Here is a 22,470-nt window from a genome sequence, read left to right on the forward strand (position 1 = left end):
TTATATATTTAATTTTATACATTTATTTTTATACATTTATTTTTATACATTTATTTTTATACATTTATTTTTATATACTTTTATATATTTATTTTTATATATTTTTTATATATTTCTTTTTATATATTTATTTTTAAATATTTTTTTTTATATATTTATTTTTTTATATTTATTTTTATATATATTTTTTTATATATTTATTTTTATACATTTATTTTTATACATTTATTTTTATACATTTATTTTTATACATTTATTTTTATATACTTTTATATATTTATTTTTATATATTTTTTATATATTTCTTTTTATATATTTATTCTTATATATTTGTTTTTATACATTTATTTTTATACATTTATTTTTATATATTTTTTATATACTTATTTTTATATATTTATTTTTATACATTTATTTTTATACATTTATTTTTATATATTTTTTATATATTTATTTTTATACATTTATTTTTATACATTTATTTTTATACATTTATTTTTATATACTTTTATATATTTATTTTTATATATTTTTTATATATTTATTTTTATATATTTATTCTTATATATTTGTTTTTATACATTTATTTTTATACATTTATTTTTATATATTTTTTATATACTTATTTTTATATATTTATTTTTATACATTTATTTTTATATATTTTTTATATATTTATTTTTATGTATTTATTTTTATAAATTTATTTTTATACATTTATTTTTATACATTTATTTTTATATTTGTTTTTATACATTTATTTTTATATATTTATTTTTATATATTTTTTTTTATACATTTATTTTTATACATTTATTTTTATACATTTATTTTTATACATTTATTTTTATATACTTTTATATATTTATTTTTATATATTTTTTATATATTTCTTTTTATATATTTATTTTTAAATATTTTTTTTTATATATTTATTTTTTTATATTTATTTTTATATATTTTTTTTTATATATTTATTTTTATACATTTATTTTTATACATTTATTTTTATACATTTATTTTTATACATTTATTTTTATATACTTTTATATATTTATTTTTATATATTTTTTATATATTTCTTTTTATATATTTATTCTTATATATTTGTTTTTATACATTTATTTTTATACATTTATTTTTATATATTTTTTATATACTTATTTTTATATATTTATTTTTATACATTTATTTTTATACATTTATTTTTATATATTTTTTATATATTTATTTTTATACATTTATTTTTATACATTTATTTTTATACATTTATTTTTATATACTTTTATATATTTATTTTTATATATTTTTTATATATTTATTTTTATATATTTATTCTTATATATTTGTTTTTATACATTTATTTTTATACATTTATTTTTATATATTTTTTATATACTTATTTTTATATATTTATTTTTATACATTTATTTTTATATATTTTTTATATATTTATTTTTATACATTTATTTTTATACATTTATTTTTATACATTTATTTTTATATATTTTTTATATATTTATTTTTACATATTTTTTCTTATATATTTATTTTTATACATTTATTTTTATACATTTATTTTTATACATTTATTTTTATGTATTTTTTATATATTTTTATATATTTTTATATATTTTTATATATTTTTATATATTTTATATATTTATATTCGAGTATTATTCATGCGGTTATAGAAATGTTTCTCTGAAACGGAAATGATTATATATTTTTTAGCTTCTTTTTGAACTTCGAATAGATTAAAAAAAGCACCGGTACTTACCAAAAGTTTTTCTCAACAGCGCGCTGTTGAGAAAAACGCTCAACTAAAGTTACTATATGGAGCAAATACTTAATTAAGTGAAATAATATAAACAAATAATGTAAGAAAGTTTGAAGCAGAGAAGTCAAATTTTAGAAAAGAATTTCTTACTCATAAAATTATTAGTTAATATCTATTAGAAATTTTTTTTTTTTTTTTACAGTATTTAGATAAAATCTAACTCATTTAGAAAAGATCTAACTCATAAAATAATTAGTTAATATCTATTAGAAATTTTTTTTTTTTTTTACAGTATTTAGACATAATAATTAAAAACTCCAAGAAAAAAAAAATGCATATTGTAAAATTCTTTAACTCGTCATTAATCGTCTAAAAATATCAACTTAAACTTTCGATAACAGTAGTACAGATTTTATGTTTAAATATAATATTAAAGTTCAAAACATAATATTAAGTTCATACATAACATAATATAAAGTTCAAACATAATATTAAGTTCAAACATAATATTAAAAAACTTAGATTTTATTGAAACAAGACTTTGTGAGTCATTAACAATTTTGAACAATTGTATTGAAAGATTTTTGTAATTTCATCAATATCAGCATCTTGATCATCAATATCAGCATCTTGTTCATGGAGACTGTCTGTTATTAGTAAAATTTTTTTTTTTAACGGGTATTTTTATGTTCAAATTTTGTATTTTAATACTTAACTCTGTATTTTTGTATCAAAAAATGTTGTTTTATGCTTAAACGTCGTGAAAGAATTTAAAACTTTTGAAGTAACCTTTTAACTTATTAACTTATTTAGGAGCTTGTCATCCAATTTTAAAAGCCTCCAACTTTTATCATAACGCAAAATTATTATAAATTTATTACACAATATATAAAGTTAAAATGAAAAACCCAATAGAAGTCTCCCAAGTTCTTAAATGGCACAGGGACTTCCTTTATAATTTTGTTGTTTTTTTTTTGTCCCTTGCACTTTGTCCAGATTTCAGAAACCCTCTGTTTTATAACTACCGGACTACTACTCTTCTATAAAAAAAAAAAAGCTTCATTTGATGCCACAACATTTAGCCTGGCGAACCAGTCTGAATTATCAGTGTTTCAAAATCAAGTTTTATCAAATAAAGGTTATATTCATAATAAAAATTAATTAAGAATTGGACACATTAGAGATATTTGCAGAGATATCTATTGTCAAAGTTGATTTGGCTTTAATTTCTTAAAAACCGCAATTATAAATTTTATATAATGTAAATAAAATGGATTGATAATAAATAGCTAAATTTCATTATATGACCTTAACGGTACAAGGAATTCCGTAAAATATTAATAAATATTTTGTTGGATCATTAGTCTAGCGTAGATATTCAAACTTTTATTTTTCTTCTTAAAAAAAATTTTTGATTAAAATCACAGCAACTTTACATTATGTCTCAAACTTGATATTATCTTTAGAACTTAATAGTAAACTCAATAGTGGTAAGCTGAAAAAGCGCAAAGTGAAACTCAGCACTTACCTCTGCATATGTGTAAGATGATGATGTCAATGTGGATACAAATGTTTAATTATGGCATCTTTGTTTATATCGTCTACCACCACGATGAGCCCAACGATGGCTTGTATTACCGGTAAAAGTTTATTTTTGTCCAAATCTTTTTACCGGTAAATTATTTTTTTATTTTGTACAGATTGCTTTAATTGATATTTGCTCGTTATTTTTAAAAAACAACGTGTTATAATAAAAAACACCGTGTTATAAGTAAGTATAAAATATAGTATGTTTACTTTTTGTCAATGACATCACAATATTTAACAGTGTAATGCAGTCTTTGATTGAGTAAACTTGACGATTGTAATTAAAAGTTTGAAATAAAATAGAAATTGGATCGTTTTGCACTTTGAACTAGTAAATTTATTTTAGGCACTTCGTTTTTATGTTTGATGAAAAACCTTGTGTTTTATTTCATTTTGACAGATGAAAATGATAAAAATACAATTTCGTATTACTATCATTATATAGAAACGAGAGATGTGGTCATATGTTAACAATCCACAAAATGATTAAAACAGCAGGTGGAAGTACTAGTGGTTTACCATCAAAAGAGTTAACGTAAGATTAATGAGTTGAAAAGAAATAGCGAAGAGCAGTCAAAAGAAATCTGCAGTTGCTGTAATATCAAAATTATTTTTTTTTAAGAAAAACAACGAATCTCTTGAGGCTGTACTTTCAAGAATGATAGCAAAAAGTGGCATCCCTTTCCTATTAAATTTTATACATCTGAGGATTTAAAAATGATATTGAAAGCAAAGGGCTACCAAAATCGCCAAAAACCACTCAAAAATAAAAAATGGATTTTGCAGATACAAATTACGAAGTTTTAGAGGAAATTTCAAATAAGCTCAATAGCAAAGAAGAGAATGGACATCCAATAGCCTTTCGCAGAAAATGGACATCCAATAGCAAAGCAGCCTTTTCGCAGATGAATGGAGATCCAAAAAAATCCCCGATATTTAAATATCGGGGATTTTTTCAAAAAAAAAATTTATGGAAATAATGGCATGTTCTGGAATCTAGGATTGAGTCGAATTTACGGATCTGTACCTGCGGAAGTATACGCAGAACTAATTGAAAAGAAGCTAGAATAATTTAATATAATTTTGTTAATTATTGTTTGTTGTATTACATTAGACAGAGCTACCGTTAATAAGAGACCGGTGAACTTACTTTATAAAAACTATCAGTTGTGTCTTGTACATGGCGAACAGTTATCATAAAACTTCCTCATAACAGTAGCACAAAAGACGTATAAACGATGCAATGATGCTAATATATTACTTTTTGTAGATTTTGATTCTAATTATTCTAATTTTCTGGAAATCGAAGATGAAAATTTTGATGTTTTTAAATTACTGACACTATCATTCTTGTTCTAAAAAACACAGAATTCTTTTTTTTAATATGAAACAATTACAAAAAAACAACAGTAAGACTTTTCAGAAAATCACCGACCAAAAATTACGTTCAAGAACCTATTGGGAAAGAACTTTCTCTAATTTTAAATTGTAAAACGAGACGAAGTAGTTTATTAAGAATGATGAAAAGATTTTCTAAAGCTTAAAGATGGCATTCGAAAAAACCTAATAGTTTTTAAAAATGGACAAAATTGAATGAAAGTGAAGTAAAATTACAGTCAAATATAATATCAAGGATTCAACCCGTTCTAAGTTGCACGTTGAAAGGACTCAGCACTAAAGTTAGCATATAAGTAGTTAATCTTTGATTAAAAGTTATGATGCTTGGTAACTGAAACACATTTTTAAGCATTTCACTAAGAGAAAATTTAATATAGTATATTAAAGAGAGAAGAACAATAATTTCAGACACACGTTACACACGTGTTTAACAGACCCTAATTAGTGTTTTGAGATCTTAACTTGGTTTTTTCTGTTTAAAACAATTATTTTACTAGTTGCGGCTTTACCACTTACATTTTTCAATAAAAGCAGTAAAGCCGCAACTAATAAAATTATTTTTGGCACTGTATATTCAAATAGTTCTAGTTCATTTGATGACCATTCTTCCAACAAGTGCTAAATCTGAAGAAGTATTTTCAAGAGGTGGAGTGTTTTGCACGAAAATTAAATTTCGATTAGGAAATGACATCGGATAAATTAAGCCTTTTAAAAAGTTATTTTTAAAAAAAAAACGCTTTTCGATGAAAATGGTACTGCATCACTATATCCGCATTATTTTATTGATATTCAAAAATTTTAGCTTAAGTCCGTTTGTTATTTGTATTGGTAAAAAGTAATGAAAATGTCTTATTCTAGCAGAGTCTGTTCCACTAGGGACGGTATAGATTTTCATTACTGTTCCAAAACCTTTTTAATTCGCGTTATGTCTTCATCTATAAAAACATTTGCTTTCTAGTCGTCTTGGAGAAGGTCATCGGGATCCTTTGGGAACGGATCAGTCCTTATACAGTATTTTTTTTTTTTTGCTGATATATTTCTTTGATGGTATTTAATTTTAAAAGTATATCAATCAATGGACTTTAAGGAAATTTACAGTTTCTTCTTGATGATAAAACAAAAAAATGAAAAGTAGCCTGGTTGAGGTATAACAAATTATCAATAGACAAAAAATTATTTATATTACATATATAGTTAAAACATTAGTTTGTTAAATATTTATAATAAAATCTCTATTTTTATATTTGCTCCGAGATCTATGTTCTTCAAAGTTTTTCAGTTTTCAGATTTTAACAAAATTTTAGTTTTCACTCAAATTTTAATCAAGGTTATTGAAGGAATCTTTAGAAACTCCAAGCAAAAAATTTTAAAAAAACCATTTATACAAGTAGCAACATTAGTGAGGAGAGGGGGAAAAAACGCATTAAGCGCAATCTAAAAGCCATTGAGCAAAAACACGTAACTTGTCGCTATAATAGACATTTCTCTAATTCGATTGCGCAACTAATTTCTCAGCTTGAAAAAGAGGCCAGTAAGGACAAAAATGTAAACAAATAGCTGCAAACAATTTAAAGGATAATTCTTAATAAATTACTTGTCCAATAAAAAATGAATGGATTTAATAGTGACTGCTTTAAAGATAAAAAAATTCAAAATCTAATATTAGATGATATAAATAGAGATCTGAAGATAGAATTAAATTCAAAAAAAGATGTATCGGTAAAAGAAGATATGTGCTGGGGAAAATCTCTTGAGTTTCTCCCAGTGTTCACCAGACGTGAAATTGATAATCATATGAACAAATGCGGTAAATTAAAAAGAAAAACTATAAAAAAACGTTAGAAAGAGGACTGAAATTTAAGCAAGAACGTTACATTTCTACAGACAGCTTATTTACAACACGAACACTCAAACACTTCATTGCAAAATGTACCTGTCGAGCAAGTATGAAAAAAATGATTCGTAAAATGCAAATATACATAAATCGCAAAAATAGTCAAGTTGATAAGGCTTCTTGCAGTTGCCCAGCTGGATTAAGTGGTTATTGCAATCACATTATGGGTTTACTGTTAGAGTTGGCAGATTACTCATTAAATTCTTTTAAAGTTGTTCCTTCTGAAATCGCTTGCACAAGTACTTTAAGAAAATGGGGAGTGCCTGGTGAGAAACAGAAAAAAATATATCCTGTAATGAAAAACGTACTTCATGCTAACTTTATAAAAAGGGATTAACCCAACAGTATATGAGGCAAGATGTAACTTCAATTTTATAGACAACTTAAATGCTGTAATGAAGCTACAGAATAATTTTAAAAAAATTAATCCAAATATTGGCTATGCTCATATTATACCAAATAAAATTCTCATTGATTCAGAAATCACAAAATTTGGCATGCAGTGTTTAGGATCCCCACTTTCATATCAACTTTTACCAGTTGAACGAAATTTTATTGTTTTATCACACTTATGTCAAAATGTTGAATGCGAATCTGTTATAACTTCTAACCTTACCTTACCTAGTAAATTTTTAGATATACCTGATACATGGAATTATTCCCCAAAAGAAATGGAGTTTATGAAAAAAATAATTGTCTCACAAGAAGAAAGTATATCATTACAAAAAAAAAACTGTAAAACAAAGGCAATGTGCACAATGGTCTAAGGAGAGAAAATATAGAATAACATCATCAAATGCACATAAGATTTATATTAGGAAAAGTAACTTTGAATTTTTGATAAAACAACTTACAGAAGACATTAAAAAATCCAACAATGTTAAAGAAATGCTAAATCACGGTAATATTAATGAAGAAATTGCAAAAGAAAAATTTTAAAATGTAATGCTTTATCGATTAAACCAAAATATCAAAATACTTGAGACTGGGTTATTAGTTCAACCATGCATCCCTTGGCTAGGTGCAAGTCCAGATGGACTTGTTTTAATTTATTCAAAGCCATGTTTAATTGAAATTAAGTGTCCTTACACAAAAAGAAATGAAAATCCTAATGATTTAGTTAAGGAAGAAACATTTTATATTGGTTCATTACCTACAGGAGAATTATTTCTAAAGAAGGATCACTTATTTGGCTATTATACCAGGTCCAAATGGCCCTGGGTTTATCTGGACTAACTCATTGTTTGTTCATAGTTTATGTTTATAAAGGAATTATTATTGTAAATGTTGATTTTGATGAATTTTATTTTTTAGATGTTATCGATAAGTTAAGCGATTTTTATAAAAAATATATTTTATCATTCTATGTTTCTCAGTAATAAATATTACATATCTTATATTTTTACTGTTTTATAAGAGGATCTATAAAGTTACACAATAAACAGCTTACAGTCCAAATTTGATTAATTGATCCATATAAAACAAGAGGTATTTCATTTCGTATTTGTTTATTTTTCTTAATTCGTTGTATGGCACGTTCTACATGAATTCTTAAAGCTGCTATTGTTTGACTTTCTATAACCTCTTCATATGATAGCTGATCTCTCCCATTTAAAAAGGCTGGAATATTCAGTGTTACACCTAAAGGCTTAAGCAGATCATTAATTAAAAAACCCCTATCAGCCATTATAGAATCACCACTCTCCCATAGCTCTTTTTGCAAAAGTCCTGATTGCTTAACTATTTCAATATCAGAAATAGAGCCAACAAATAGTTCACTAACAAATGTTACTGCACCAGAAGGAGCAATTCCAACTAATCCTTTATAGGTTACGTGATGCTTATTATGTGAAAACAGACTTCTTTGAATCGTTAGGCTGGAAGATCTTTGACAAAGCAACTCAGTACAGTAAATTTGGCTAAATTGGTATAGCACCAAGTTTAAGATATATAAAATTTGACCATATAATAAGGTATCTTAAAACAGATCACTTCGAGAAAGAGTTTTAATCTGTTTACATTTTTGTCCTTACTGGCCTCTTTTTCAAGCTGAGAAATTAGTTGCGCAATCGAATTAGAGAAATGTCTATTAGGTATCCGAGTTAAATCTAAAATGGCTACTGGGGTTTTTAAATAGCAACTTCGTAACGTTTCAAAGAAAAACTTAATTTATAAGCATTAATTTAACATATTTGTGAAAATGAAATTTCAACTAATTGACTTTTTAAAGAACAACTTTACAGTGTTTTATAAAAATCTACTTTAAAAATATCAACTCAGCATACTTGTGAAAATCAAATTTCAACTTCAATTAGCAGTTTTACTTTACCATGGTTGATTGTGACAACGCTTCTCTTTAAGTCGTTTTTTTAAGCGGGTATTCCGCGTATTTTTTCACGTAACACACGAATAGTACTTAAGTAATCGTCCATATTTACATAGCAACCGCTCAGGCTACGTTTACCAGTAAATGCTGCGCGTCCATGAAGGACCCTAACAAAATCATCAAAACCAAATTTAGCTTGAAATAAGGAGTATTTTTCCAAATCAGGTTTAACTTTGCAGAGTTCATATGAATAACTAAATTATTATTTTTTTAAATCTCGTAATGCAAGAATCGAATTTGAAATTTCAACCCATACTTCAAATCTGACTTTCGGTTGGAAGATAGGTTTACTACATGCTTCAGATTAAGTATGACTAAAATTTTTAAGTTCGATTCTTGAACTCAGATCTAAAAGAACCACGCAAAACTTATTAAACTAAGCATAACCAAACATCTACTAACCTCCAGTTATTTACAATTAATAAATTTCCTGGGACCAATTTAAACCAAAACTCCTGCTCTTTGCTGTATAAGATGTCCAAGTAGGCGATGTAACTTTTGTAAAACGTTTCAACCTCGCCGAATTGTAGACAACCAATGACGTCACGATCTCCATCATTTATTCTGAAAACCAGAGAAAAGTTGAAGACCAGAGAGGAATAAATCGTCACACTGTAGTTTCAAGATAATCAAGCTGTCCTGCAATTGCTTTTCCATTGTTTATAGTTATTTATTTTTCTTTATAGCTATTTATATTTCTTTCAAACCTTTCGCATTAATTGTTTTTTTTTCACGTAAAACAATATTCAAAAAAAAACTTTTCTTTACAAACAATTGCGGTAAAAGTAGTTTGATTACAATTTAACTACTACATATCACATTTTCACGTCTTACAAAATTTATTACTACTGGATTTTATATACCACATCAAAATTAAAAGAATTGATATTGGAGGTATTGCTTTTTCTGCTTCAAAAAGATCTAAAAGTGGCTTAATAAACTAAAACTTAGATGTGTCATTATGGCTCCAAATAACCATTAATTGATAGTTAAGCTTTTAACATACAACACTCGTAAGGACGTATTACTTCAAATGAAGATTAAAAATTAATGTTATAAAATTTTTTGGTCTTTCAAACTTTGAGAACAAAAACTGAAATTCATACCTGACTTGGTATATCTCTTCAGAATACGGGTTCGTCTTAATAATAGGCCCTAAAGCTTTTAAGTTATGACCTTTTTCCTACAAAATAAGTAAAATTTAAAAAAATGCTAACTAAAAACAAAAAACTGACTTCAAAAAAAAAAAAAAAAAAGAATTTAATAATTTGCGTCTACATAGTATTTAGCAGGAATGTGTGTTTTTGCTAAAAATTCAAATGCAGATGGATCATTTTCTCTCAGCTTTTTAGCAGCATTTATAGCATCAATAAGCAGAGTCTCTCCACCACTTCCTGTATGTTCGTGACAATGGAACATTTGTAGACTAAGGGCAAGGAAAACAAAATATTAACTAAGAAATAAATAAAACCTTAATCTCATTTCAATGAATATGCCATTTCTCAATGGCCTTAACCTTAATCTCATTTCAATGAATATGCCATTTCTCAATGGCCTATGTCATAAGTTTACTCTCATCTAATTCCTAAACTTTAAATTACCCTGGAGAATCAAGGAAATAAGTGCCATCAGTATGACCAGGAAGGGCTACATTTGAATATGCCAAGTCAGCATGCTCCATACTTTCTTCAGATTGGTTAGTTGTTAGCCATACATCCCCATAGAGGTTTTTACGAGGGGATCCAATAAGATTTGCTATGTTTCTAACAGCCTATTTAAAAAATAATTATCAATCAAAATGAATGAGTAATTTTTTTATTATTGCCATAAGTTGTTAAAACTGGAATATTAAAATTAAAACCTCTAATGTTGTTGGAGTGTTTTTGACAATAACAAAGCCATAGATTGCCTATAATAAGTAGTAAATTTAATTTCAAAAATATATTTATGCATAAGAAAAGGTAAATTTATAATGCATGATAATATAAATTTTTAACATCAAATAAATATATGTAAAATACATGTAAAAATGCACATGCAATACACAAAAAGATTCATGTATTACATCTGTGAATGTATCAGAAATTCTTGAATCTTGTTTTTGAAAGAAATTCTTGAACTTTATTATACTACCCCTACAAATGCGTCATGAGCCCAATCTGACCTATAAAAAAAATCAGGCCAATTAGATCACTTCAATTCTTTCCCTTAGAATCATTTTAAAAAAACCTGCAAAAAACACCAAATTGGCTATACTCCAACAGTTAAAATGGAGTGATAACATGAAGTTTTTAAACTGATTTTATTTTTTATAGCCCATGTAGATATCTCTATTGCCACATAAAATTGTTAGTTAATTGAGTCTTTGCCTTAGTTTGTCTGTTTTATTACATTTGATAGCAGTCAAAATGAGAGAAACTTTGAAAATAGCCATAAGAACAAAATAAACTCAACACATTATGCATGTTCCATTAAAATATATTTAAACTGTATACTTTACTAACAATTATATAAATGTTTAATGAATGTATAGCAGGCAGCAAAATAAACTTTAATATCTTTGAAGTTTGCACTAAATCTGAATAAATCATTTGTCATTCGTTTTTTAAGAAAACATATTAACATTTATACACAGATTATGATGGAAAATGAAAGAAATTGTTCAAAATGAAAAAAGCTACAAGCAGAGTGAGGGATCTCAGGTCAAGAACAAAAGAATTTTTTTTTAATTGAAAGTATCTTCAATATTTTCTTGTTCTATTTCATATTTTTACACAAAAAAACTTTGTATTACTTTTATTAGTTTAATTGCAACTGTAATTTTATATACTGCAACGAATATTTGTGCTGCAATGTATATTTTATATGCTACAAAGCAATGTGCAGCATAGAAATGAAAACTAATTACAATTACAAATAACTAGAAATAATTGTTAGGGAAGTCTTTTCTTTTTTTAACAAAAAGGATGGGTTGAGTATGATGGGTTGAGTATGATAAGATGATGGTAACCATGTAAAAGAAAACAACTCTACAATAAATTTTCAAAGATATTTATGGTGGCTTTCTGGCTGTTGTAGCATCAATCAATGATATATCACCTGTAGTGCTTTAAAAAGATCTATTGTCAATAAGTCTGGGAGTGATTATCAGCAAATTGTAATGCAGCAAATTAGCCATATACTTTGGCTCGGCTAAAATCAGTGACAGATATCCTACACTTGTCTTGACTCCAGCATTGCAGAATCTCAGCCTGCTATTTGCTAAGAAAGAATAAAAAAACAGAAGAAGATTGCAGAAAATTTGAGAGTTAAATTCAAACCAACATTTCGGGTAAATATTCACTGGATGATATATTATGGGAAGACATCAGCAGCAAGAAGTTAGTAAACCACATAACCATCTAGGAGTTGACTAGCTTTTTTGTGTTCCAAAGCTCCCATCTGGAACAGGAGAAACTTTATCTGCAGCAGCTTATGAGGTAAATATGACTTGGAACATTAGAGAGAATGTGAGTTGCTTGTGCTTTGACACCACATTTGTACGCAGAAGTCCCAGAGATAGTACCTGTATACTTCTGGAAGAGAAACTAGATAAAGATATGATTTGGTTTACCTGCTGTCATCACATCCTGGAAAATATCTTTGATGCCATGGTTCTTATCTCATTTGGTCCTTCAAAGGGTCCAGAAGTAATGATTTTTAAAAAGTTCTAGAGCTTTTAATTATCAACCTCAGATACTGCATGTGGTTTCTAATGATATTGCATTAGCAGAAATCAACTACAAAAATTCCAGCCTTGTGATGGCTATAATATAATATTGAAATGAAAAATACACTCGGAAATTTATTGTATTTGTCTGAGGAGCTGCTTGCAATAGCATTCTTTGAAGATTGTGTTACAGGCAACACAAAACATCTAATGATGAGAACCCTGTAAACACCAGGTATAGAACATCCACTAAAAAGAACTATTGTTGACCCTACAAGAATTTGCAAGACTTAGTCACTGAGAGCAGCCATAGATTCTTCACCATCACAGGATTACTGTCAACTTTTCTCAACAAAGATATGAAAATGAATTTTATGCTTTAAAAAGTAGGTAAATCTAAATTCCAAGTTAAGGACCCCTAAAATAAAATTATTTACTATAAACTTTAAACTTTAACTAAAACTATAAACTTTTTGGTTTTTCTTTATTGAAGTCAGCAACTTAAAAGTACCCCACTGAATACAAAATAAATTATTTTTTTCTTAGTGTTAAGAACCACTCTTGTATTTGTGTACCTAATCAAGCCTTAAGATCATTCAGGATTTTGCTTAATCCCTAGTAGTGGTAAATGATCCTGCTGAAAAATCTGTGGGAATGATGCAGCAGTTTGTGCACATATACAGTAAAAAAAAATGAATTGATTATTTACTGTTGATAAAACCAGGTTTGCAGTAAAAAAACTTAACAAAAATTCTTCAAACTTGTCAAAGAAAAGGTTAGCAGATGGACTCTCTGCGTACAAAAAAAAAGATTTTAAAAATGATGGCACTAGAAACATTACAAAATCTGTTTGTCTATTTACTTGTATATACTTTAAAATAAAATATAAACCAAAATATGATTTTTTGTAACTTTAACAAACAATGTAATAAATAAAGAAAAAAAAATTATTTATGAATTCACAAAAAGTGTTAAACATAAAATTTCATCAGCCTCACAAAATTTTACTGCAAAATTTTGAATGCTACAAAACATAATAAAACAGAAAAACATGACAAAAACTTGATTAACCATTGCTTTTATATGAAAAAATAGATATTTACTTAAACAATAAAAAAAAATCAGTTAAAAAGTTTTAATATGAGCATTCATGCTAGCTTTAGGACTTCAGCCATTTTTTAGGTTTCTAAATTGGCTCTAAGAGAGACACTAGAGTGACTCAATTGGCAAATTTTTTTCTTTGATCAGTTTTGACACCAATTAAATAGATTTCCAGGAGTAGCCTAAGATTCAGTAATTTCCTTAAAAACAAGAACCCTTATAACTTGCCCATAACACACATACATAATGTGTGTTGGTATTGTAATAACATAATATGTAATGATGCATGCAATACATGTAATGATGTTGTGAATAGTAGTTGGCAAGCACAATTTTTATATCAAAGTCAAAAACTCAAAAACTTTTCAGTTCTAATGCATATTAGCGGCATAATTTTAAGACAAAAATGTTATAGAAAAATTTTATCGATTTTTTAAAATTCATTATATAAAATATTATAGTGATGTAAGTAAACTTTAGGATATTATCTATATTCAAAAATATTGAGATAAAAGGTTTAGATAATCAGAGAATATAATAATTATTATAGTAAGAGTCATTTTTTTATTTTCATCAAATTTTGAGAAGAAAGTAAGACAATTAAGTGGGAGATAAAAAATATGATGGGTGGTTCCAGTCTTAGAAAAAATACAACAGCAAAAAGATTATTAGTTTTTATCAAATCAGAAATATTATAAAAGCTTGTAACAAGATTATCTTTTTATTAATCTACTTACAATATATTCCAACAGCCTCAGGAGAGATTCCTTTTCCCTAAGTACCTAAAGTATATATTTTTTATAAATATTACATATTCTAAGATACTAATAATATTAATGACTACAACAATAAAACGCACAAAAGATGAGGACATAAAAGAACACATTTATAACAACAATAACAAAAAAAGTCTAACGCACATTATCAAAATGAATTGATTCAGGAACATTGTTTTGTATTTCTTTTCCCCAATATTTACGTTTTATATCACTAAAAAACAGACCTAGTATTAACTGTTGTTTTAAAGTTTTAACATTTACAATAAAAAACAATATGCCAAATCTACCTGAGAAGAAATGTTTCATTTGGTTTACCATAATGATTCTGGAACAACCAACTTCCACTGTATGTTGATAAATGGTTGTCATTCCCTGCAAAAAAATGAAAAACACACATCATTTTAGTTTGGTTATTAAAACAAATTGACTTTAGTGTCATTTAAAATGTTTCCAAAAAAAATGTCTTTTGTGTATATAGAACATGCATTTTTGGAAATACCAGCAATTACTGCACATTTTACTAATGATAAGGTAACTAATCTTTATATTTAAATCAAAAAAAAAAAGTTCTCTATTTATTATTTAACTTCCATTAGTAGAATTCAAGAAAAACCTTTTTGTTATAAACACATTACACCATAAAAAAGTTTGATGGTTTTTTCTTTTATTTTCAAAATAAAAATTCCTATTTAAAACTTATGGGTTTAACAAATATTAAATGCTTGATTATTAATAAGTCATAAATAAAATAAGATAAACAAATGCTTGAAAACTTAAAAACACTAAAAATCAGAACTTAAAAAGTTTCTTACTAAAGTTTTTTCACTTTTTAAAAACAAAAAAAGATTTTAACTCTAAAGATAGCATTCTTTTTGTTATGACTTACACTCTACAATTAGGTTTCCTTCATCAAGTGAAACATGCAATGGCAAAACAATGGGTAGTACCTATTGAAAATAACAGAAGATTTTCTTTTCAAAAATTACAGTCAAACTGGTAGTAAGTATTGGATTCACTTTTTATATAATTCACCACAACATCAGTTTGAGTTGATCTTAAAGCCAAAAGGTCATTTTAAATGCTTATGAAATCTATGCATGCAAAAAATTAACAATATCAAAATGCTACCAATTTTCAGAACAATCAATTTAAATGTTTTCTTTCAGAATTTCATTAAAAACATGTCTTTATTTCATAAATTGTTAATATCTTTATGCTATGCTCAATCAAAAATGCTTTTTTTCACATACTTGATGTGTTAACTGAGTTCTTGCTTGAGTTGATTTACTGTAACACTTTGAGCATCTACAATGATCTCGCAACCACATAAAATGGCTTTGAAATAAACATTTTTAAAGCAACTTATAACAGATATTATAACATGGGTTTCATTTTAACAAACTCTTAAGTTAACATAACACAAGAGATAGCTTGTTTGTATTAGCTACTACTAGTTTTACATTTACTAACTTTTATGGTCTACGGTTAATAGTTATCAACCATAAACTGTAAAATGAAAATGAAACAACTGATTTACTATTTGTGCTCTTCGTTGTTAGAGAAATTTATTTGTAGATATTTTTTTGATGACTCCCAAGTAATGACAGACGCCTGAACTTGTGTACTATAAGTATTGCTAGTCCATCTTTTAGAAACTTTGTTTGAATCTCTATTTAGCTGTAGTAATTGATTTTCTAGTAACTTCCGAAATAACCTAAGGGTAGGCATGCTGTATAGGAAAAACAGGTGCTTTCACAGGTTATTTACTATGATGTCGGCATAGCTCGTTTCTGACGACTCGCAGGTAAAGTATTAATCAAAAAGTGATCAAAGTCCACTTGCAAATTTGACTTTCAAAAGTAACGCTTGTAGAATTACGCAAAATATGTTTAACCCTTCTATGCCGTCGCTAATTGTTACGTCGGGGTCCATACGGACCCCAACTAAATAACCATGTTTTTAATAAAATAATTCGTTGTTTAAAAAGATTAACAAAGATAATTTTATTCTGTTTTACCAAAAATAATACATTACTTTGTTATCAACAAAAAAAAAAATCTAAACTATTTATATATATATATATATATATATATATAATATATATATATATATATATATATATATATATATATATATATATATATATATATATATATATATATATATATATACAGTGCCGGCTCTAGGCACAGGCAAGAGAGGCAGCTGCCTCGGGCGGCACTTTCCTAGGGCGGCATTTTGAGTTTTGATTATATAAAAAATTTTATCTTATTTTTTAAAATGTTCAGTTTGCGAAATCATTTATTTGGGGTCAGTCTTCAACGTTTACACATTTGTTGATTTTCTCAACATTTTTATTTTTTTTTTATATTTTTAACCAGTTTTAAAAGAAGAAGGTTGTAAGAGTTTAAGGTACAATCAATAAAAAAATTGTGCTGGTACTTTTTATTTTAAAACTAGTTTTGAATCAAGTAAATTCAATAAAGAAGACTTGACTAACAAGTTTTTTATCTTGAGTGAGTTCAAATTTTGGTTCTGACTTTCAATTTAGATTTATTTTAATTTGGATTTGTTTCAGTTCAGGTTTCTGAAAGGCCAACAAGTTATTTCCTGACCTAAAACATATTTTGACCAAATTACAGCCAATTCCGAAGGTAAAGAGTATTGTTAAAAGTGTGGAAATATTTTGAGTATTAACTTTTTTCTGACATCCATAGATAAAAATGGTAGGACATAAAAGAAAGAAGTCTTGTGATTTCTACAGAAAGCAAAAAGATAAATGAAGAGAAGAGGATGAACAAATGTCTGAATCTTTAAGCAACTCTTTTAATAACACCGAAAGCAAGCTAACGGCTATGAGAGATCCTTGTAATGTTAGTGTTTGTTATGAAATCCATAACATTCAAGATACAACAACAAGTTCAAACTTGGAAGTGAAAAATGAGCCGAAAGGTGAAAAATCTAAATTGGGAGATTAAGCAAGTTTATCTACGACTTAGTAAATTGGATAGCCAGAAGAAGAACAGAGTTTTCAAACTTAACCAACTATAGACCGGACAGGGCCTGCCAATTGGCCTGATCGAATTCCAGATGATCATCGAGTGACTCTTGTTAAAAATGGTCCATCAGCACCTAATCCATCTTTTCTATTTTCTGTCAATGCCAACAACAGAAGATTTAATCCTTTATGAATGCAAAAAGTTCTCAGGAATGGTGAAGTTGTTAAAAGATCCTGGCTTATATACTCTATAAGAAAAGATGTTGTGTTTTGTTTCTTATGTAAGTTGTTTGGGGACATGGACAAACATTTAAAGACAATCGGTTTTGGAGACTGGAAAAATTTGCACAGACAGCTGAAGGAACATGACAGTTCTAAAAATCACATCGCTTCATTAAGCAAATGGATGGAATTAGCAAACCGAATAGATACCAACAAAACAATTGATGCATTACAACAACGATTTCTCAGTGCAGAGATACACCGTTGGCAGTTAGTTCTGGAAAGATTATTTGCAATAGAGACATTTTTAGGAGAACAATGTCTTGCCTTTCGTGGAAATTCTGATGTTTTACATGAGAAAAGTAATGGAAACTTCCTGAAACTAGTTGAACTGCTAGCACAGTTTGATGCAGTTATGGCAGGTCACGTTCACCGAATAAATAATGAGGAGATTAACACCAATTACTTGGGGAAAAATATACAAAAAGAACTCATTCAAATAATTGAAAAACGAATTCGTGAAGAAATTTTGTCAAAGCTGAAAATGGCCAAATATTTTTCCATTATAGTGGATTGTACCCAAGATGTGAGTAAAGTGGAACAAATGTCAATTGTGCTTCGTTTTGTTCAAATGGAAAATGCTGAAGTTAAAGTCTGTGAACATTTCATCCATTTCATACCTGTAGAGCAGACAACTGGTGCAGCACCCACAAATGTTATTCTACAAATGTTGACTCAAACTGGGATTCAAATTGAAGGTATGCGTGGACAGGGCTACGACAACGGTGCGAGTATGAGAGGACATCAGTCAGGAGCGCAGAAAAGAATATTGGAAAAGAACAGCAGAACCTTCTTTGTACCATGTCATGCTCATTCAATAAACTAGGTCTTTAATGATGCTGCAAAATCATCTGGAGAGGCTGTGAATTAATTTGGAATGGTTCAAGTCATTTATAACATTCTTAGTGGATCATCTCGTAGATGGACAGTTTTGAAAAATCATCTTCGTAAAAAAATCTTTCAAAAACCTTTGAGTGCAAGAAGATGGGAAAGCAGAATTGAAGCTGTGAGGCCTTTATGATACTGTGCTGGAGAAATACTTGATGCTCTTTTTTGAAATCAGTCAGGACATTTCTTATGATCCATCTTCACGTCATGAAGCAGAGATATTAGCTCAAAAGATAAAAAACTTTAAATTTTGTTGCTGTGCTGTGATACGGTTCAATACTTTGAACCAAGTAAACTTAGCAAGCAAATTTATTCAGAATATTGAAATTTACATTTCTGAAGCCAAATAAGCTTTGAACAAAACTGTTAACTTCTTAAAGTTATATCGCTCAGATAAAGCTTTTGAAAAAGTTATTTCTGATGCAGAATTAATTGCAGTTGAATTAAATTTGAAGCCATCATTTTCATTTGAAGTTTCTATCAGACCAAGGTTTAAAAAATAAATGCTAAAGCCGGCACTGTATATATATATATATATATATATATATATATGCATTTATATATATATATGCATGTATGGTTTACTTTGTACAGTGTTCACAAAGAAATATATATTCGATTGAAGAAATTTTGCTGAGTGTACAGGATACAAAATTGTTCCATTTATCACAAGTACTTCGAACTTTTTTATCAAGTGATCTAACACAAAGCTTGCATCTACCTCGTTTTATTTTCACATCAAAATTACTATCATCTTTCGCTTTATTTTCATTATTGCTTCTTTTTGTGTTATTTTGTGGTGCGTTGAACGACATTGAAGAACTTAGTTCAACATTTTGTGATGGAATATTTGCATGTGACTTGCAAATGGAGTTGTGTTAGTTTAAAGAGAAATTTGGAAGTAACAGTCTTGACTGGAGTTGGTTTGCCACCAGAGATTTACCGAGTTCTTTTAAAAACAATCTTCAGCGATGCGTCTTCTGTTTATTCCATGTAGAATTTAAATGCATCCAAATTACAAAAGCATTAACAGCAGATATGTCTAGGATGTTGTAAGAGATTACCATAGGCTACCTGAATTAAAAAAAATAGACAAATAAATATTAGATTTCATAAACTTATATAGAGTATTGTTATATTTATTAATACCTGCGGGTCATTCTCTTTGTAGAAAAAGTAGAGACCATTTGGTCAAGAGTACCTACTCCCCTCTTCGTTGAATTATAGTCCTGAATTATCTGTGGTTCTTTAATAGGGCGGCTCGATAACTCTGCATCACGATGATTGCTACTCAGCAGAATGGCTGACTTTCCTTTCTTTGGGACATATGAGAGTAAAGTTATTTGTTCTAGGTGACCAAACAATGAAGAGTAGACTTCTCAAGTTCGACCAGGTAAAAATTTTGTAGGAATTTCTTTTTTATTTTTGCGCATCGTTCCAACTAGACTTAGTTTTTTCTCCAAAAGTTCTTGTGCAAGTGTTACTGATGTGAAAAAGTTGTCCATTGTAATATTTCTTTTAGATTCTGTTTTTGACTTCAACTTATCAAAGAAAAAGATTGAATTACAAATAAAAAAATAAAAACAGTTTTTAAAATCATAAGTTATGAAACACAATTAAGTTTATAAGAAAAACTATTGATATATATTTTTAAAAAATCATTGATGTATATTTTGAAAATAACTAAAAAAAGGAAGTAATGCTAAAAAAACATTTTTTTGGTCTTTGTACATCTTCTGATATTTAACAGATGCATAAAATTTTGAAAAAAAAATACTTACTACATAAATATATAATGCAAAAATAAACTACTCGTGGGGTCCGTTTGGGCCCCATCTTAATAGTAGGGTTTAAGTATCGAGCTTTGCTGAAGTGAAAAAGCCGCGAAAGAACGCAAGAAAACTGCTTAGCTTTTTTAATGCTTCTATTGCTTTTTTTTAAACTCGATTTGTGTATACTAAACTACTGATTTTTATCTTGAATTTTTCTGAGTCGAGTTTTTCAATTTTGGTTTGTAATAGTTTCGGAATTTTAACCAAACATATTTTATTTACTCTCAACTTATGTTTTTACATTGATGTTTCAATGAAATTATATAGAATTCTCTTTCTTTGTATGCTTTACTAAAAATCTAAATGTGCAGCGCAGAAACGCAGTAAATAAAAGCAATAAAACGATATTTATCGTTGAATTGTCATTTACGCTGAATTTAAACAAAATTTTCTTTAAAAAAATCTTGTTTCTTCAGTAAAAATACAAATTTTGCAAAGTTAATTTCATAAGGATATTACGATCAAAAGGGGCAGTATTTCTTTAGTAAACATTTTTAACATACAAATTAGTGCTCATTATTGATGCGTCGCTCTTTGGATTTATGAAGATGTTTGAACGGCTCTATGATAAAATCTTCCGTTATTACCAACAGATTGATCTTTTTTAGCAAACATTTTGTTAAATATGATTGTTAAATCTCGTCATCTCACTTTAATGTTTTCTGGAAAAAAAAATTGATAAACTAATGAACAATTATTAACATCTAATTAACTTTATATCGCGAACAGAAATTTGCGATTTCAAAAAAGATTTTAATAGCTTCTGACTGTTAGGAAGTTAAAATAATTGACAAGAAAATTTTATAATAGTTTTCATTAGTTTTTTTTACCACCATTGCCTACAGTTTTAACAAACTGAGCCGTGCATTTCAGTTTCAATTAATTTAGCAAGCAATTCAAGCATAATCAATTTCAATAAGACAGTTTTTGTAACTGGTTAAGCAGCGAACTGTATGTTCTCAGTTCTGGATTATAGAGAATTCAGGGAGAGGGTTTTGGTGAGACTATAACACCGTGTCCCGCAGTTTTGAGGACCTAGGTTCAAATTTAAAAATTTTATTTTAAACAAATGAACTTAACCAGCTTAAATGAATTTTTATTACTTTAGTCTAAAAGTATCATGCGCAGTGGAGGAAGTCTTTACTTACTTAGTTTTCAGTATTTGATACTTGCCAATGTCTTCGGTTTTTTTCTTGGGAGAACGTAATAAAAACCCAAGTTTAAAATAAAGATTTCAATTGTGCTATTGTGCTCTTCTAAGCAAAATTTATGTTTTGGACATACAGTAAAGTGGTGTAACTGAGAGATACTAATTATTTATTTAGGTTAACGGAACAAAGTTTAGAACCCAAAATAACGCCTATTAAATTACTCGCTTAAAAAGGGCTCCACCACTTTTAAATAGTGAAATTAAATCATACGCAGGTAATCCAAATCTCACAAACACAATCCCAGCTGGAACATTATCATCTAACTCTGGAAAATATAGAAATTTTCATCATTGATCTTACGTAGCTAACTTTATCAAATTACCTACGTAAGATCAATGATGTAAAGCAGGATTTTAATTTCGCATGCTTTATCTGAGCGTACCACTTTCATATGTTTTCACAAAAATTAGTATTCCTTACACTGAGGTGTTATCCTTCGCTGTAAGTCTAGCTAGAGCAACATGAGGTGTCGAGGTAGAACATCTTTATGCTGAAATGTATTCATGCGTGCTTTATATCGTTTTCATATTTACTGTACTATGAGACAAACTTTGTAGAGATTTTACCTTGGTCTTTAAATTATGATCTGCGATGCTTAGTACAAGATTGAAAAACTGGTGACTAT

General features: G+C 27.5%; 3 protein-coding genes, 1 long non-coding RNA gene and 1 pseudogene across 5 annotated transcripts; 3 read left to right on the forward strand and 2 right to left on the reverse strand.

Annotated features, from left to right (window-relative positions):
* Positions 1–3,247: 3,247 nt before the first annotated feature.
* Positions 3,248–4,960, forward strand: LOC149880632 (uncharacterized). Its single transcript, XR_016445619.1, has 3 exons — positions 3,248–3,420; positions 3,813–3,902; positions 3,990–4,960. It is a non-coding gene; the product is annotated as an uncharacterized LOC149880632 (long non-coding RNA).
* A 1,699-nt stretch (positions 4,961–6,659) lies between these two features.
* LOC145195603 (trimethyllysine dioxygenase, mitochondrial-like) lies at positions 6,660–16,554 on the reverse strand. 2 transcript variants are annotated; one of them, XR_016445564.1, is made up of 13 exons: positions 16,172–16,554; positions 15,885–15,969; positions 15,521–15,581; positions 14,922–15,006; positions 14,776–14,845; positions 14,593–14,637; positions 10,907–10,954; positions 10,647–10,816; positions 10,324–10,471; positions 10,152–10,228; positions 9,448–9,609; positions 8,945–9,152; positions 6,660–6,922 (listed from the first exon to the last, which is right to left on the reverse strand). XR_016445564.1 is itself a non-coding variant. In XM_090068615.1 (12 exons), exons 1-12 carry the CDS (start codon positions 16,360–16,362, stop codon positions 9,029–9,031), a joined length of 1,266 nt encoding a protein of 421 aa, XP_089924741.1. In that variant the 5' UTR covers positions 16,363–16,554; the 3' UTR covers positions 8,828–9,028. The 2 variants fall into 2 exon arrangements, 1 of the variants encoding a protein (XP_089924741.1); XM_090068615.1 differs by lacking the exon at positions 6,660–6,922 and having other exon boundaries at positions 8,828–9,152.
* LOC149880633 (uncharacterized) lies at positions 8,062–8,991 on the reverse strand. Its single transcript, XM_090069211.1, has 2 exons — positions 8,984–8,991; positions 8,062–8,578 (listed from the first exon to the last, which is right to left on the reverse strand). The coding sequence occupies exons 1-2, from the start codon at positions 8,989–8,991 to the stop codon at positions 8,062–8,064; spliced, it is 525 nt and encodes a 174-aa protein (XP_089925337.1).
* Positions 16,555–17,825: 1,271 nt separating the features above from the next.
* On the forward strand, positions 17,826–18,740 carry LOC149880634 (zinc finger MYM-type protein 1-like). Its single transcript, XM_090069212.1, has one exon. It carries the CDS (start codon positions 17,826–17,828, stop codon positions 18,738–18,740), a length of 915 nt encoding a protein of 304 aa, XP_089925338.1.
* A 7-nt stretch (positions 18,741–18,747) lies between these two features.
* On the forward strand, positions 18,748–19,684 carry LOC149880635 (uncharacterized; annotated as a pseudogene).
* The last annotated feature ends 2,786 nt before the right edge of the window (positions 19,685–22,470 follow it).

Source organism: Hydra viridissima, unplaced genomic scaffold (assembly GCF_058129835.1).
Source record: "Hydra viridissima isolate aposymbiotic clone 2 unplaced genomic scaffold, HvirCarnegie_v1 scaffold_12, whole genome shotgun sequence".
In the NCBI taxonomy this organism is placed as follows: domain Eukaryota; kingdom Metazoa; phylum Cnidaria; class Hydrozoa; order Anthoathecata; family Hydridae; genus Hydra; species Hydra viridissima.